At 38.5% G+C, this 17,295-nt stretch overlaps 1 protein-coding gene across 4 annotated transcripts in view; it reads right to left on the reverse strand.

The window, feature by feature from the left end:
• The window catches only part of LOC143027738 (pyruvate dehydrogenase phosphatase regulatory subunit, mitochondrial), a 59,547-nt gene that overhangs the window by 7,629 nt on the left and 34,623 nt on the right, over positions 1 to 17,295 (reverse strand). For all 4 annotated transcript variants that reach the window (XR_012966635.1, XM_076189241.1, XM_076189240.1 and 1 more), the window contains exons 9-13: positions 15,972 to 16,164; positions 11,848 to 12,006; positions 11,007 to 11,173; positions 10,710 to 10,858; positions 130 to 257 (exon numbers count right to left, since the gene is read on the reverse strand). Coding sequence is in view for 3 of the 4 variants with exons in the window: in XM_076189241.1 (XP_076045356.1) it covers positions 130 to 257; positions 10,710 to 10,858; positions 11,007 to 11,173; positions 11,848 to 12,006; positions 15,972 to 16,164 (796 nt within the window). In the remaining variant the exon portion in view is untranslated. The remainder of the gene's footprint in view (positions 1 to 129; positions 258 to 10,709; positions 10,859 to 11,006; positions 11,174 to 11,847; positions 12,007 to 15,971; positions 16,165 to 17,295) is intronic.

Consider the following 17,295-nt stretch of genomic DNA (forward strand, 5'->3'; position numbering starts at 1 on the left):
AATGTTAGTACCAAGTGGAGAATTGGTAACAATTGGGACTCGCGCTCAGAAGGACAGAGTTCAAAGCTATGCAATGGCCAGACCTGATTGTTGTATACTGATATAACTAAAGTTATTATTTCAACATACCCATCAGACATATTGCTGTATACATAGATGTGATGTCCTTTATTACTACAGATCCATCAGATGGCAAATTCTTTCTGAGCCAACTACCACATCTTGACTGTTGAATGCTGGGAGCAATCATCATATAACTGGAATAATATGTACTTAATTACTCAAAGTTAAAATATATACACCAAGGGCCTTTTCTCACTTACAAGGGAGGTAGCCAAAGTCAAAAGGCATAATTCCAATCCCACCCATTCCACTCCTATTCACCACCCCTCCCTCCCTCTCATCTTGGTTCCTCATGGAGGGTGGGTCATCCCTGCATCTTGCCCAATCCCCTGGGTCAGAAGCAGTGCAGCAAGACACAGCACATCTACAGCAAGGCAGCTTCACTTAATTGGTGACCCCACCCTCCTCATACAGAAACATTGAGGATGGGGAGTCATCCCTTTGGGCTGCATAAATACCATTTACACATAACCACCCCCTATCCCCCACCCACTCCTTTCCATGTATTATAGTATCGCCTATACACAACCATTCTCCATTCATCCCTATCTCCTGCCTTCTCCCTTCCTCAACAGACATAACCCTCTTCCTCAATGCCCCTTTTACCCCATTCATCCATCTCATTCTTGGTCACCCTCTAATGTTCCTTCCATCCACCTCTGCCTTCCACACCTCTTTTACTAATCTTTCTTCACTCTTTCCATGTGTCCAAACCAGCCCATACTCTTTCATCAACTCTATCTCCCATCTCATTTTCCATCCTCACTCTCCTCTTCATTTCTCACCCTATCCAACCTTGTAACCTCTACCATATTTCTCACACATTTCATTTCAAACATGTACTCTTTCTCTTTTATGTTCCATGTCTCTGCATCTTACAGTGCTGTTGTAATATCACTCCTTCATACAATCTCCTCTTTGCATCCATTCCCAAAATCCTATTTCTCATTACACTTTTTCATCCCCCAAAGCACTAACTTGCTTCTCTCAATCTACAATCTACTTCCACCTCCACTCCTCCCTTTCCCACCACATGCAACTCCAAGTATCTAAAACTATTAATTTCCTCCAGCCCCTCTCCTTTAATACTCACTTCCAAATTGCTGCCATCCTCTCCCCTTGTACATCTCATCACCTTACTTTTACCTTCAACTTTCTCCTCTTCCACACCTTCCCAAATTCTGTCACTTTCTTAATCCCCCCTGATCCTGCCACAAGCAGTGTCGTCAGCAAACAACAACTGGCTTACCTCCCACTTTCCTTCATTATCTTTAACCATTTCCAATCCTTTACCCTTGCATTTACCTCCCACACCATCATACATATACCAAGGCTTTTTCCTCCTTACAAGGGAGGTAGCCAAAGTCAAAGGCATAAAATTACTCCCACCCATTTCATCCCCACATACTCCACTCCTATTCACCACCCCTCCCTCCCTCCCTCTTTTCTTGGCTTCTCCTGGATGATGGGTCATCCCTACATCTTGCCCACTGCCCTGGGTCAGAAGCGATGTAGCAAGACACAGCACCTCCACAGCAAGGCTACTTCATTTAATCGGTGACCCCCTTTCCATCCCCTCATGCAGAAAAAGAGAAGATGGGGAGAAGTCCCTTTGGGCTGCGTCAAAATATTATTCACACATACACCCGCACTCCCCCATCCCCAACCCACTTCTTTCCATGCATCACAGCATAATCCATACACAACCATTCTCCATTCACCCCTATCTTCTGTCTTCTTTCCTTCCTCAACAGACATTCCCCTCTTTCCCAATGCCCCTTTTACCCCATCCATCTCATACTTGGTCATCCCCTCATGTTCACTCCTTCCATCTCTCTTTTAATAATCTTTCTTCATTCATTCTTTCCATGTGTCCAAAACATCCCAATACTCTTTTGTCAACCCCATCTCCCAACTCCCTTTCCACCCCCACTCTTCCCCTCACCTCCTTGTTTCTCACTCTATCCAGCCTAGTAACCCCTACCATACTTCTCAGGCATTTCATCTCAAACATATTTAAACTCTTCCTCTCTTATGTTCCATGTTTCTGCCTCAGTGCTGTCGCCACAATCATCCCTTCATACAATCACCTCTTTGCATCCATTCCCAAATGTCTATTTCTCATTACTATTTAATACACCAAGACATTTACTAGCTTATCTCAATTTATATTCTACCTCCACCTCCACTCCTCCCTTTCCCACCACATTTGCACCCAAGTATCTAAAGCTATCCACTTCCTCCAGTCTCTCTCCCTTAATATTCACTTCCAATTTGCTGCCATCCTCTCTCCTTGTACATCTCATCACCTTTTACCCACATTTATCTTCAACTTCCTTCTTTTGCACACCTTCCCAAACTCTGTCACTAACTTCCTTAATCCCTCCTTTGATCCTGTTTTTTTTTTTTTTTTTTTTTTTTTTGCGCATCCGACCTAGATATGGATCAAAAGGTCTCCTGTCGGCATGCTCCGCCTTTGTAACTGGTTAATTTCCCATTTTTCTTTAACTACCTCCAATCCCTTACCCATTACCCTTGTATTTACCTTTTGCACCACCCCATCCATGTATAAATTGAACAGCCATGGCAACATGACACATCCTTGACGCAGTCCCACCTTTACCTGAAACCACTCACTCTCTCCATTTCTAATTCTAATACAGGCTCTACTATTCTTGTGAAAACTCTTGACTGCTCTGAACAGCTTTCTTCCTATCTCATATATTTGCAATACTTCCCACAGTGCCTTCCTGTCTACCCTGTCATAAGCCTTTTCCAAATCCATAAAGACTGAAAAAACATCCTTACCTTTTCCTATAGCTTTCTCACATATCCGTCTCACCAGAAAAATCTGATCCACACAAACCCTACCTGTCCTAAACCCACTGTTCCTCACCAATTACTCCCTCTATATCTCTCCTAATCCTCTCAATCAAAACCCTCTCATAAGCTTTCCCAACCACACTCAACAAACTGATCCCTCTGAAACTACTACATTCACACTTGTCCCCTTTTCCCTTGTAAAATAGAACTATACAGGCACTCCTTCAGCCCTCAGGCACTCTACCCTCTTTAAGACAAACATTATACAACCTCACTAGCCAATTCACCATCACTGTATCCCCTTTTTTAGACACTCCACATGACACCCATCTAACCTAGGTGCTTTGCCTGATCTCATTTTAATAACTGATTTCACCTCATCTTTTCTTATTTCTCATCTATTTTCCTCACTCATCACTGTTATTTTCTTAGCACTTCTCACTGCAATTCTTTCCCTCCCTATTCTCCCTCACATTTAGCAACTCCCTAAAATACTCTGCCCATCTTCCTCTTACTGCTTTCTCTTCCATTATATCATCTCTCCATCTGCACCTTTTACCTTTTCTCCTCTACTTGATTCACTTCCCCTTCCTCTCTTAATTTCCTTCCAAAACATACTCTCACCCCATTTCACATCTCTCCTCTTTGCCTCCTTTATCTTGTGCTTTACTTCTCTTCTCTTTCTACTTCTCATATGATTCTCTCATCCTATTTTGTTACTAATCTGTGAATACTTGTTTCCTCACTTCTACAATCTTCTTTGCTTCATCATCCCACTACTCAATACCCTTCTATTTCCTCCCATCTTCCTTGTTCCACACACCATCTTTACTCACCTTGTGACTCCCTCCTTGAAATATCCCCATTCCTCCTCTGCTCCTAGTTCTACTCTATCCTTCACTCCCTCCCACTCTTCTGTCAGCTTCTTCTTGTACTCCTCCTTTTCTTTCTCATTTAAGCAGTTTACTCTAAGAACCTCCCTACCTTCTATTCTTTATCTCTTTCTCCATCTATCCTCCACTCTCAACTTACTTTCCACCAAAAAACTATCTGATATTCCCCCACTCCTCTAAGAACATGTACATCCAAAACTCTTTCTACTCTTCTCCTGGCTACCATTTTATACTCCATTAAAGCCCTATCTACCACCATTCCACCCACCACCCTCTTCCATGTGTACTTATGCTTGCCTTTCTTCCTAAATACTGTGTTTGCTATCATCAGCTCGAAACACATCACCATCAACTCTCCACTAATTGTTTTTTCTGGCACTCCACACTTCCTAACCACTCCGTCTATAAGTTCATCTCCTACCCTAGCATTGAGATCTCCCAATACCATTACATTGACATTTTTCCTAAATCCTCTATGCACTCATTTAAATATATCCAAAAAGCCTCCCTTTCCTCTACACTCTCTCACTATCAGGCCCATATGCACTTACAAAGAGACACACTGTGGCCGTTGAACATATCGGATGTGCCTGAGAACGCTCCGCAAGCTGGTTTAAGCATTTGTTTGTTCCCTTGGTTAAGGAAATTTTGAAAAAGAAAGGGATCCCCATGGATAGTAAAGTGGTGTTGTTGCTGGATAACTGCAAAGCACATCTACCAGCTGAAGAACTTGTAGTGGAAAAGAATTTGCTCTTTATTTACCCCCGAATGAAACCAGTATAATCCAGTCCATGGATCAGGGTGTAATTCAGAATTTTAAAATGAATTACCATAAAAGTTTCCTGCATAAGTTTGTAAATTATGATGACGGTACAATCCCTGAGTTAAAAAAAAAAAATTATGTAAAAGATGCTATCTTCATGGCTTTGTTAGCTTGGCAGGATGTCAAAAAACAAACCTTGATGTGATGTTGGCAGAAATTGTATCCCTTGATCATGTTTGAAGAGGCAGATGATTCTGACTTTGAAGGGTTTGGTGGCAAGAGAAATTCAGTGGTGAGTGAGTTGAGGGAGATGGGTGGTAGTGCTACACTTAGCGTAACAGATAAGGCGCTAAAAGAGTGGGAAGATGTGGACAAAGATGAAGCGGTAACATTCACTCTAATTGATGAGGAACTTATCAATGCGGTAATTGAAGATAATCTTGAGAAGATGACAGAGGCAGATAGTGAGGAAGATGATGACCCTGAGCCTAAAGAGGCGTGGAAAGATGCTGCAAATGGTTTAGCTGACTTTGTTAAGTTTGCAGAGCAGTGCAGCTATATGTCCACCCAAGATGTTATGTCTCTTCACTGCATTCAGAATGAGTTTTTATTGCAAAGAGGAAAGAGCTGCAAACAAGCTGACATAAGAAACTATTTTAAAGTAGGTTGTAAGGGAAAGAAAGAGCAGCAAACAAGTACTGAGGATAGTGATAAACTGGAGTGATGAACTGGATGTTGGTGAGTGAGGTGGGGTTTTTTTTTTATATGCTTTTTTATGTTAAGTTAAATGTTTATGTTATGTTAAATGTTGTTAATAGTGAATAAAATAAGTTGATTGTAGACATAGTGTTTTTGTAACCCTTCACTTATTTTAGTAACCCCTTCAGAAAAATACAGAGAAGGTTAGTGTCAAGCGATGAACTGTATGTTGTCGAGTGAGGTGGTGACACCGCAATCATGTGATGCTTTGTTTATGTTACGGTATGTGATACTATATGATAACTGACATTAATAGTGAGTAAAGGGGGTGATTGTAGACATATTTCTGTACCCCTCCACTTACTTTAGTAACCCCTTCAAGTATCCGGAATTTTCGAGTATCTGGTATGCCTTTGGTCCCAGTGATGCCGGATAAGAGAGCTTATACTGTATAGTTAAATGATAAACAAACAGGTATATAGTAATGATAAACTGACAAATAAATAATAATAAATAGAAATCAAGCAAATAATAACAATCAAATAAAAATATATAATAAATGAAAGTCATTACAGTATCTTGCTTAAATGTTTATCTAAATGAATCTTAAAAGCTTCGAACTGAACTACATTGCACTGCCTCTGCAGGAAGTTTATTCCATTCATTAACTTCACAGTTGGCAAAGTTGTTTCTACCCACTTCCAAATTAAATCTATTTCCTGACAGTTTGAGACCATTATTTCTTGTCAGATTCTCATTCAGTATAAGAATTTTGTCACTTTTGATCTAGTCAATCCCCTTTAGAATCTTAAATACCTGTATCAAGTCACCTCTGAGTCTACACTCAGTCACCTCTGAGAAATGACCATTGATTACACATTGACACAATGGGTCAAGGAAAACACCAGATATAGAAATAACAATGAACCCTTAAGATTGGATTTGATATTCACATCAGACCCCGAAATTGTGGATAAAATTGAATGCAAGACACCAATTGGAAAAAGTGATCACATCCTAATAGAACTAGAATTAAATGAAGAAACAAATATAGAAATTAATGAAAAACACAGAAAAAGAAGACTAATGTATGACAAAAACAGATTTTGAGAAACTTAGAAAATTCTTTCAAGAAGCAAATTGGGAAAAAATTAATAATGAAGAAACAAAGGTGGAAGAGAAATGGACAATTTGGAAGTAAATCTATAATGAAGGAGTGCATAAGTATGTACTTAGACAAAAACATGAAAGGGTATATATAAAATCCTGGTATAATAAAAAGTGCAGTGAGGCAAAATACAGAAGAGATAAAGCTTGGAAAAGGTGGAAAAAGACAGAAAAATGAGAAATGGAAAATAGACACTAAACTAAGAAATGAATATGTAGAAATATGTAGAGAGGAAAAGAGAAATTATGAAAAGGACATAATAGACAAATGTAAAGATCAACCCAAATTATTTTATAGATATGTAAACAGCAAGCTAAAAAATAAACAGGAAATACTTGAATTACATCAAGGTAACAGAGAATACACAGAAGATATAGAAATGGCAGATATTATGAACAAACATTTCAAATCTGTATTCACCAAAGAGGAAAAAAATCTACAAAACTGTGATCAAAGAACTGAAGTAAGATTTCCTCCACTGAAGAAATTAAATATTACTCAGAATGAAATAAGGAATCAAATATCAAAACTTGACGTTAACAAGTCACATGGCCCGGATGGAATTGCAAACTGAATACTGAAGGAATGTATAGACGAACTAACAGGAAAAATATACAAAATAATTGAATTTTCACTCAAAGGAGGAAAACTACCAAGAGACTGGAAAAATGCCAATATAGTGCTAACATATAAAGGGGGAAATAAGATAGACCCAACAAATTATAGACTGGTGTCCCTAATGAGTACAATAGTTAAAATTTGTGAGAATCATCAAAGACAGATGGACAAAATATCTGGAGGAGAATAATATACTGAACCCGAGGCAATCTGGATTCAGACAAGGAAGATCATGTACCACTAATTCAATTTGTTTCTATTCAAGATTGATATATTACAAGAAAGGGATGGCTGGGCAGACTGTGCCTTCCTGGACTTACAAAAGGCATCTGATAAGGTACCACACAGAAAATTGCTATATAAACTGGAAACAATAGGAGGCATACATTAAAAACTATTGAATTGGATGGAGGACTTCCTATATGGAAGAAAAATGAGAGTAGTGCTCAAAGACAAATATTCAAAATGGGAAGAAATGAGTAGTGGCATCCCACAGGGGTCAGTACTAGCTCCAATAATGTTTGCTATATATGTAAATGGCATGGACGAAGGCATTGAAAGTTACATGAACTGCTTTGCGAATGACACAAAATTATTAATGAAAATAAACTCCAAAATAGACTGACTCATTACAGAGTGATCTGAACAAAGTCTCAGTGAAGTAAGAGATGGGAGGTAGAATTCAACATCAAGAAGTGCAGTATAATTGAATTTGGAAAAAGCAAGAAGAGAATATCAGGACAGTATAAAATTGATGGAAAAGAAGTAAAGAAAGTAAATTCTGAAAGGGACCTAGGAGTAATCATCACCAAAAACATGTCACCAGATAAACATATAATTGAAATAGTCAGAGAAACATACAATTTGTTGAGATCAATAAAGGTGGCCTTAAAATACCTGGATAAGGAAATGATCAAGAAAATATTACAAACACTGATAAGGCCAAAACTGGAATATGCAGCACTGATATGGTCACCCAGTACAAAAAAGAATATAAGAAAATTAGAAAGAACACAAAGAGCAATGACAAAGATGGTCCCAACACTTTCAAACGTGACATATGATTAAAGACTGGCCGAACTGGAATTGCCAACCCTGGAACAAAGAAGAGAATGAGGGGACCTACTAACCATCTATAGAATTATGAAAGGTATGAAATGCCTTGATAGCGAGGACTTATTAAAGTGGGACAGAGGAAAAACAAGAGGACCTGCAATGAAACTCAAAAAGGATAACTACAGAAGAGACCTGAAAAAGAACAGCTTCCCATACAGAGTGATAAATATATGGAAAACAAATTGGATGAAAAAATAGTGTGTGCAAACACAATACAAGAATTTAAGAACAAACTTGATCTTGCGAGATACAAAAATGGGTCACCCGAGCATAGCTCCCCTTCCAATATACAGGGTCTAACAGATAAATCCGTACAACTTCTTATCACATGTTTTAAGATTAATATCTCGGGTTATATTAAACAGAGAGTTATGAAATTTTCAGTATATTTAGAAAAGGCAATAAGAACAATGATTTTATTCAATGTAACCACCTTCAGCTGTTATGACGCTTTCAACGCGTTTACGAAACTTGGATACAGCGTTGATGATCTCAGACTTTGATAATGAACCCACAGCCTTCTTGATGTCTGTCTTCAGGGTTGTTATACTTCTGTGTCGCTTGTCACATGCCTTGGCCTCAATTCGCGCCCAAAAATAATAATCTAAAGGGTTTAGGTCTGGCGAATTTGAGGGCCACAACTCTTTGTTCCAGAACTGCACATTTGACCCTTCGAGAGGGTTGGTGGTCCTCTTCGCTGTGTGGGCTGGAGCCGAGTCTTGTTGGAAGACAAACTGGTTGCCACTAGCCTTATCTTTCATCCAGGGTATTATTTTCTCTTCTAGAACTTTGCAATAGACAATGGCATTGACTTTCTCCTTGTTGTTGAAGACGTCCCCCTCAGTTGACACCACACAGAGCACCATGACACTTGCTGGTTTCTTCGTCGTTGTCTTGTGTTGAACCTCTGAGGATGAGGAGGCTATCCAGCGATCATTCCGCTTATTGAAAGTCGCATCAACCGTGAAAATCTTCTCGTCGGAAAAAAACTTGATGACTGAGCCATTCGACTTCATCCAGTTCAACAGCTTTTGGCACCTGGTCAAGCGGATTTCTTTCATTTTTCGTGTCAAAAGATGTCTTTTTCCTTGTGAGAATGAGGTTAATCCCAATTTCTTTAATGCTCTGTGAATTGTCATTGTGCTGACACCTCTCTTCTTTGCCAATGTCGATAATGGTAAGGCTGGATTTGCATTGACACTTCTCTTGAGACCAGCTAAAAAGCGAGGTGTTAGAATTCTGCCCCTTCTGGGCTTGTGAGCAGCTCGTTGGTCTTCGCCGGTTTCATCAAAACGTTTACAAACATCGTAAACAGTTTGTCTGGAGTATTTTAGCATCCTTATTATGGCGCTAGGAGTGTGACCTGCGCGACGAAGTTCGCATATGGCTGAACGTTTGGCTTGTTCCATTGCTTAATGTTTATTGCACCGGTGCTAGTATACAACTGGCTAAATTATTAGACAAATGGAAGTATCTGGAAACAATCAGAATTGCCATATGTTACCTTTTAAGTGCTTAAAACCTCTTCAAAGTTTGTACGGATTTATCTGTTAGACCCTGTAATACAACTAGGTAAATACATCTCCCTTCCCAATTTCACTTTCATCTACATTGACCTTGAAGAAACATCCTTCCACTCCACCATTTCTTTATCTATTTCCTCATTTACTAGTAGAGCCACCCCTTCTCTCCTTGTACTCTCTTTACTCCTGACACCCTTCCAACTACATTCCCAAGCTCAAACTCACCCCTCCCTTTCAACTTAGTTTCACTCAATGCCAACACATCCATCTTTCTTCTCACAAACATACTGCCTATCTCTTCTCTTTTATTTTCATCTGCATCTCATCCATGCACATTAAAAGACCCAAACCTTGAGTTCTGCTTGGAAAACTCTCAAACCCTCGTATGCCTGCTTTTTTTTTTTTTTTTTTTTCTTTTAGGAATGTCCCCTTTGTGACAACAGAGAGCAGGATGCCTAGTTCTATCCTCGTCCCATTTTTGCTGCTGGATATTTTTATCAGGGTGATATTTTTCCACAAATCTTTGAATTTTGCCCCATTTTCAGTTTTTATCCATTCGAGTTGGTTGAGAACCAATATTTTGTTAAACTACCATAGAAAAAAAAAAAAAAAAAAAAAAAAAAAAATGGGTCGAGAACAGATTTGACTTCTGAGATTTTTGAGAACTGAGGTTCTACTATACATGCCTCATTCACACATCTAACAGGTTTCCTATTTTATCTAGGCTTATTTCTCAGCAATGGGCTTTTGACAGCAATGGAAAATTTTTAGTCCCATTTACAACACAAAACAGTCCAACATTTCTTCCTAGTGGGATCTATGTTGCAGCCTTGAGTTTCACTATTTCTGATTACCATGAGGTTACAAGTTTCCAGTCAGTAAAACTTGAGGAAACAAATAATTATTGTTAAAACTTGATTATATATATATATATATACATACATGTGAATGGCATTAACTAAAGTAGAGCCTCTGGTACTTACTGGTTTGGTGCTATACGGACTAAGGAACAATCATTTTCATATCCACCAAGATGATTTTGCATCCCAGTATGTATTATCCCTCCAACTGGGATGTCTACATCATTGCTACATAAATACTGAAGAGCATCAACAACTTCTTCTCCCTTTGACTGATAGCAAAACAGGTAATTTTTAGAAATGTTAAATATTTATTCAATAGTCAATTGTTAAAATAAATCTTTTCATTAAACAATCTTTATTATACAATAATTTCCCATAGAAAAACAATGTACATATCAAAGAGTAAATTTTAATTACCCAACAGTCAAATTTTGTAAATGAAGAGTAATCCAAGATAGCACACGTTTCCCTGCATGCTCGATATTCTTCTGCAACATAGTTAAACCATGGTGGTTTGGTCCAAGTCTTGGTGTTAGATGTTCTAAATGGACCTTCCACTTCCCCATCACTTTCACCATCATATACTAGAAAATGATACAAGAAAAAGAAGATTATCTATATGTCTGACAAGTGTGGAGAGGGTTGCTGGGTTGGATGGAGTGAGAGATGGGGAGGTGAGAAGGAGTCCGGGGGTGGACAAGGAGCTGGCAGATGGGGCTGATGAAGGACTGTTGAGACTGCTGGGAGTGTGGAAAGCAAAGGTGGATAGAGTGAGCTGGAGGTGACGACTGAGGATGAGATGGATGAATGGGGTGAGCAGGGCTTTGAACATGAGAGAAATATCTGTTGAGCAGGGAAGGGAGAGGCAGGGGACATGGGCGAGTGTAGAATGGCTGTGTTTGGATAATTTTTGATGCAGCCCAAATGGATTTCTTGTCTTCTCTATTTTTTGCATGAGGGAGCAAGGAGGGAGGGTTGCCATGTGGGTGAACCAGCCCTGCTGTGAATGAACTGTGTCCTGCTTCTAGCCCATGCAGTCAGTGGGTGGGAGACAGGGATGACTTTTCATCCACAAGGAGCTAAGATGAGGAGGTGACATGGGTGGTACATAGGAGTGGGTCCATGCCTTGACTGGCTACCTCCCTTTAAAGGGGGAAGAGGTACTTGGTATATAGAAAGATAGGTGATTCATAGGCACTGATCTATTTAACACAAATCAAATCAGATTATATATCACAGAAAAGTATTTTATGAATACCTTCAGATTCTTCTGGTATGAAATAACTTGGTCTCTCATAGCCCATAATTTGGCCAAAGACAGCACCAGCACTTTTCAATTTTGGAAATATTGGAGACATTCGTAAGCATCTTCCACTTTCAAAATCCACAAATGGATATGATAAGCTGTAGTGGCGACCTTGTAAAGAAACAAAGTAATGGCTCATTAGAAATCAAACTAAAAAATAAGCAAAAAAGGTTTTCATAACTCTCCTGAATGAGTTAAAAGTTGACTTGTTTTATATATATATATATATATATATATATATATATATATATATATATATATATATATATATATATATATATATATATATATATATATTAAGGAAAGGAAAGGGTACCTTCCCAAATTAACCCACACCAATCCATGGTAACTGAGCTAAGGTGTGTAAAACAAGAAAATTGGAAATAAATGTGGACAAAATTAAACTGAAGAGATGTACCAAGATTGATGGTAACAGGTGGGATGTGAGTGTGAAGTGTGAGAGGCCACAAGAAGTGGAGAGTTTAAAATGTTCAAATCTGCATATGGCAGTGAATGGAGGAGTAGATGTTGAAGTGAATTATAGAGTACAATAGGCATGTATATCAATCCATTACCCTAGATCTCTCGTATATTGTTGAAACATTATGAAAAATTGAGGAAGGTGGATAAAGAAGATACAATTCTAAGTCTGAGTTCATTCCTGACTAGTTTTACACTGAGCTCAGTGCATAAATAGTCAAGAATAAACTCAGACCTAGACCCATCTCTTTTTTATCCACCTTCTTCATTTTCTTGTGTGTGCACTTTATTTTTTATTCCAGCTCTACAGTAATATCTTTTGGGGATGTGATCTGATGGGAGGTCATTATGGTTTCCCATGTTGTTTGTGTTTGGAAAATTAACCACATATAGAATAGACTTAGTAACAATGTAGTGAGCATTGAAATAATTGGTTGTTTTACGAGAAGATGAGATCACTTTATGGATATAGATGAAACGTGGTAAGGGACATAGAACTGCCTAGTATAGCCCTTATGATCTCTTGCAGTCTCTTCCATTCTTATGTATATCCAGTGATCCACTGGAATAGACTTAGTAACAATGTAGTGAGCACTGAAATAATTGTTTTATGAGAAGATGAGATAACTTTATGGATACGGATGAAAGGTAGTAAGGGACATGGAACTGCATTGTGGTCTCTTGCAGTCTCTTCCATTCTTATATTCTTATGTTTAGCCAGACTGAGTGGGGTGCATTCATGTCACCTGCTAGTGTGATCTGAAAGGTTGTAGTTGAAAGCTGTAGCCTCAGTATGTCGATGTGGTGGATGGTATACAGATATTCATAATGTAAACAGTCATTTCATACAGACAATTTAACTTTTATCAAAGTTTCAACCAAAACAAGTATTTTTTTTTAATAGTACAGTAAAAGCCCTCGTATCCGGCCTTCTTGTATCCAGTACTTCAAATAACCGGCATATTTTTCACGAAAACCGAAAAATTGTGATAAAGATAGACGTATACATAGAATAGATAAATTTAAATTTCCCGCGTGTGTTTAAAATCCCTGCGCGTGGTTGTAGTTGCTCTCGCCGCCAGAAAAGACTTCTAGAGGACAGTAAATTTATTCTCCTACTCGACAACAGTAAAGCACATCCACCAGCTGAGGAATTGAGCAGTGGAAACATTTCTGTTGTGTATTTACCGCCGAACGTAACGAGTGTGATCCAGCCCATGGATCAAGGAGTGATTCAAAACTTTAAAATGAATTATCGGAAAAGTTCTATGCGCAAAGTTGTTTATTTTGAGGACGGTAGCATTTCCGAATTCCAACGTGGGCTTAATGTTAAAGACGCTATTTTTATGGAATCGCTAGCTTGGGAGGATGAAAAACAATAAACTTTAATGCGATGTTGGAGAAAATCATACCCGAAAATAATGTTTGAAGATCAGGAAGGGAATAAGAAATTTGAGGGTTTTCCATCGCCAAGAAAGAATCGGTGGTGAAAGAATTGAAAGATGGGTTGTCGCGCTAAACTTTGCATTAATGACGAAGTGATACAAGCGTGTGTAGATAAGGACAGTGACCGAGCAGCAACATTCTCACTTAGTGATGATGAAATTTTACAATCACTTCCCGATGAACACGCGAAAACGACAGAGGCAGATAGTGAAGAAGACGACCCTGAGATGAAAGTGTCGTGGAAGGATGCAGCGAAGGGTCTAGCGGTGTTTGTGAAATTTGCAGAACAGTGCACAAACAAAGAGGAAAAAATTCTAAGCAGAGACATCATATATTTTATGAAAGTTGGAACAAAAAGTTTAGTGAAAGAAAATTCGAGTGTTGAGGTGAACGCACCCTCTCAGCCACCAACACTGAACGCGGCCATTCACAACTCCGTCGTAAAATTATCAGATGATGAATTAGCCAACTGGTGATGCTGTGATGATTATAACTGATGTATATTGATTGGATTTACTCTATACTGATAGAATTTACAATATATAGATATGTGGATGTGTTTATTATTAAAGTGAATTAAGATCTATTAATAAGTAAAAGAACAATGTAAATAAATGTATTTTTCAAATATCCCTTCCCGTATCCGGCATTTTCTCGTATCCGGTACGTCTTCGGCCCCATTGGTGCCGGATATAAGGGCTTTTACTGTAATTGTTATTTATCCCCACATCTTAATAAAACTGCATTTCCCCCATCCATAACACAAACCACTCCTTTTTTTCAATCCATTGCTCCAGGTCTTTTGCAGGAGACTCAGAGCTCCTACTAAGTATTTCAGCGGCTTTGACCCATCATTTTTCGCTCATATTTCCGAAATAACCATTCACATCAGCATGATATATTAGCACAGACTAATTCACATTCACACCCTGCCCTAATTTTTGACGTTATAGTGCATTCACAAGGGTATTTAATTATGGCGTTTACTCTTGATATTAAGTGTGTTGTAACCGACACCCGTGAAGTAAATCGAACAAGTGAAGTTGTGATGTCATCACAAACTACCTCGCTTATTGCAACCAAGGAGGTGTGGGCGGGTGCTGTGAGAAGGTCCAGATCGTTCGAAGAAGAGTACTGGTCATCGGACAACATACATGAAAGTGTGGAACCTGTCATCATCACCATGGACAGCGATGACGAGGATGAACTGTTTATCCATAGTGGTATGGAATGAAATAAAATGCATGTCCAGTTATTATTATAATTTCCCTATCCATCATATGTATAAACTTGTTATTGAATTCCCTTTCTGGGTGCATGGTATTCAATTGTTATTACATGTTTCTTTTTTTCTTTCTTTTTTGTTTTTTTTTAGAGAGAGAGAGAGGAGGAGGAGGAGGAAGGAAATGGGGAGGAAGGAGGGAAGGGGAGGAGGATGGGATACACGAGGTAGTTTGTGATGACGTCACAACTTCACTTGTTCGATTTATTTCACGGGTGTCGGCTGCGAGACATTTGATGTCAAGGGTAAACGCTGTAAATAAATACACTTGTGAATACCCTATAATGTAAAAAATTAGGGCAGGATGTGAACTAAGCTGTGCTAATATGTTATGCTGATGTGAATAGTTATTTCGGAAATATGAACGAAAAACGATGGGTCAAAGCCGCTGAAATACTTAGTAGGTTACTGACAACAGCCACTGGGCTGGCCCACAAGTTGTTCATAAAAGGTATACTGTGTTACTGTCTGGGTAATGCAAGAGTAGGGCAACATTAGATAAGGTATTCAGTATCTTCTGTGTAAAGATTGCATCTGGGGCAGATAAGCCTACTCAGTATTAATATTGTTTTAAAGCTGGATGGTGGCCTGAATGCAGGTGTGGGTCTTCTTTGTCATAAGTAGGGCTGTCTAGGGGACTTTAGTGGAGCATGGAGTTTAGTGGTCAGTCTTTGAGTGCTTATTTTATGATCTGAGGTGTGTTCATGTTTTTGTAGGGATGTGTAGCATGGGGTTGGTGGTAGGTGGTTGTTGATGTTTGAGTAATATGTTGTTTGTGTATCTTGTTTTACTTATTCTTTTATTTATCTATATATTTCCAGTCAGCTAGTGGAGCTTATGTTATGTAAATGAATACTTTTATTCATACCTGGAACTTCTTTTACACGGTCTCTTAGAAACTTTCTGTTGTTGTGCATTGGAAGAAATCTCAAGATATCCACATCATAGGCATCCAAGACACAATGTCCAGTTACAATCCACTGTGCAAGCAATTGGCCAATTCCACAAGCAGAATTATAGGATCCACTCTTTAGGCCAGCTGCTACATAATAATTCATTATCTGCAAAGGATGTTATAACCATAATTAAAGACTACAAAATGTAAGAAAGGCCAAATATAATCACATTACTTCTCAGATATACTGATGATATAAGATAACATTTAAACTACTTCAACCCTTCTACATAACCTATAACTTCTACAGTCACTAATTTATATCAAACTAAGAATCAGAGAGAATCTAATGAAAAAAATCACAAGAATCTACAATGAATATCCTGGCAACTCATCCATTAGTGGTTTTGTACTGTGAACATTCCATACTGCATTTTGTTTGTCTCTAATAATAATGACAACCTGAGCTTATGCATTGGAAACTAGCTACCAGATACATGGTAGATAGATGAGCCACTTAATGTTATATATAGCAATTTATGGGTGTCAAGGAATGCAGCTCCTTTCCTATAAACAAATAGGTAAATAACATAAAGTAAATATTACTACTAAGTCTTGTTTTTTCAATGGTGATTTTTTCTTTACTTTTTTACATTTTCATGTATTAAAAATTCCAGTCAACCTAAAAATATGGGGATAATATTCAAATTCAACTTATATCAGCCAGGGGAAAAATATCATTATATGCACTAAACACCCTTTTCCTTTTATAAGAGGGGTGGCCAAGTCAAAACACACACCTATATTATACAAAATCAAAACCAGCTTAACTATCTCTCCCATCTCAGCACCTCTGGAATGGAGGGTCCTATCCTCTGCCATTCTGCTTGAACTGTAGATAATGCAGTGAGGCACAGCTCTTCCATAGTAGGGACCAAGTCGGGGATATTTTGCCAACACTGCTTCATCATATGGTGACCCCTCTTCATCCACTCAGAATAATTTATGAAGAAGATCAGAACATTCCTTCAGGCCTGATCATTCCTTCATTCTTTTGCAATCTCCTACTCATTCCTATCTGACAACCAGTGACTGCTGCCTTCTTCCTCCTCCTCCTCCTAGCTGATAACAGAAACAAAGCCACACAAATAAAGCACAGACAACAGTGAAATGTTTCCTCATGGTTGTCTAGGCTGAGGAATATCACTGATAATTTTGGAGGGAGGGGGATTGGCTACCATACTGTCTTGTCCCAGATTTTTTTTTTTTTTTTTTTCAGCCGTTTTATAATTGTCAA

This window comes from Oratosquilla oratoria, chromosome 8 (genome assembly GCF_046742065.1).
Source record: "Oratosquilla oratoria isolate Oo_2021 chromosome 8, ASM4674206v1, whole genome shotgun sequence".
NCBI lineage: Eukaryota > Metazoa > Arthropoda > Malacostraca > Stomatopoda > Squillidae > Oratosquilla > Oratosquilla oratoria.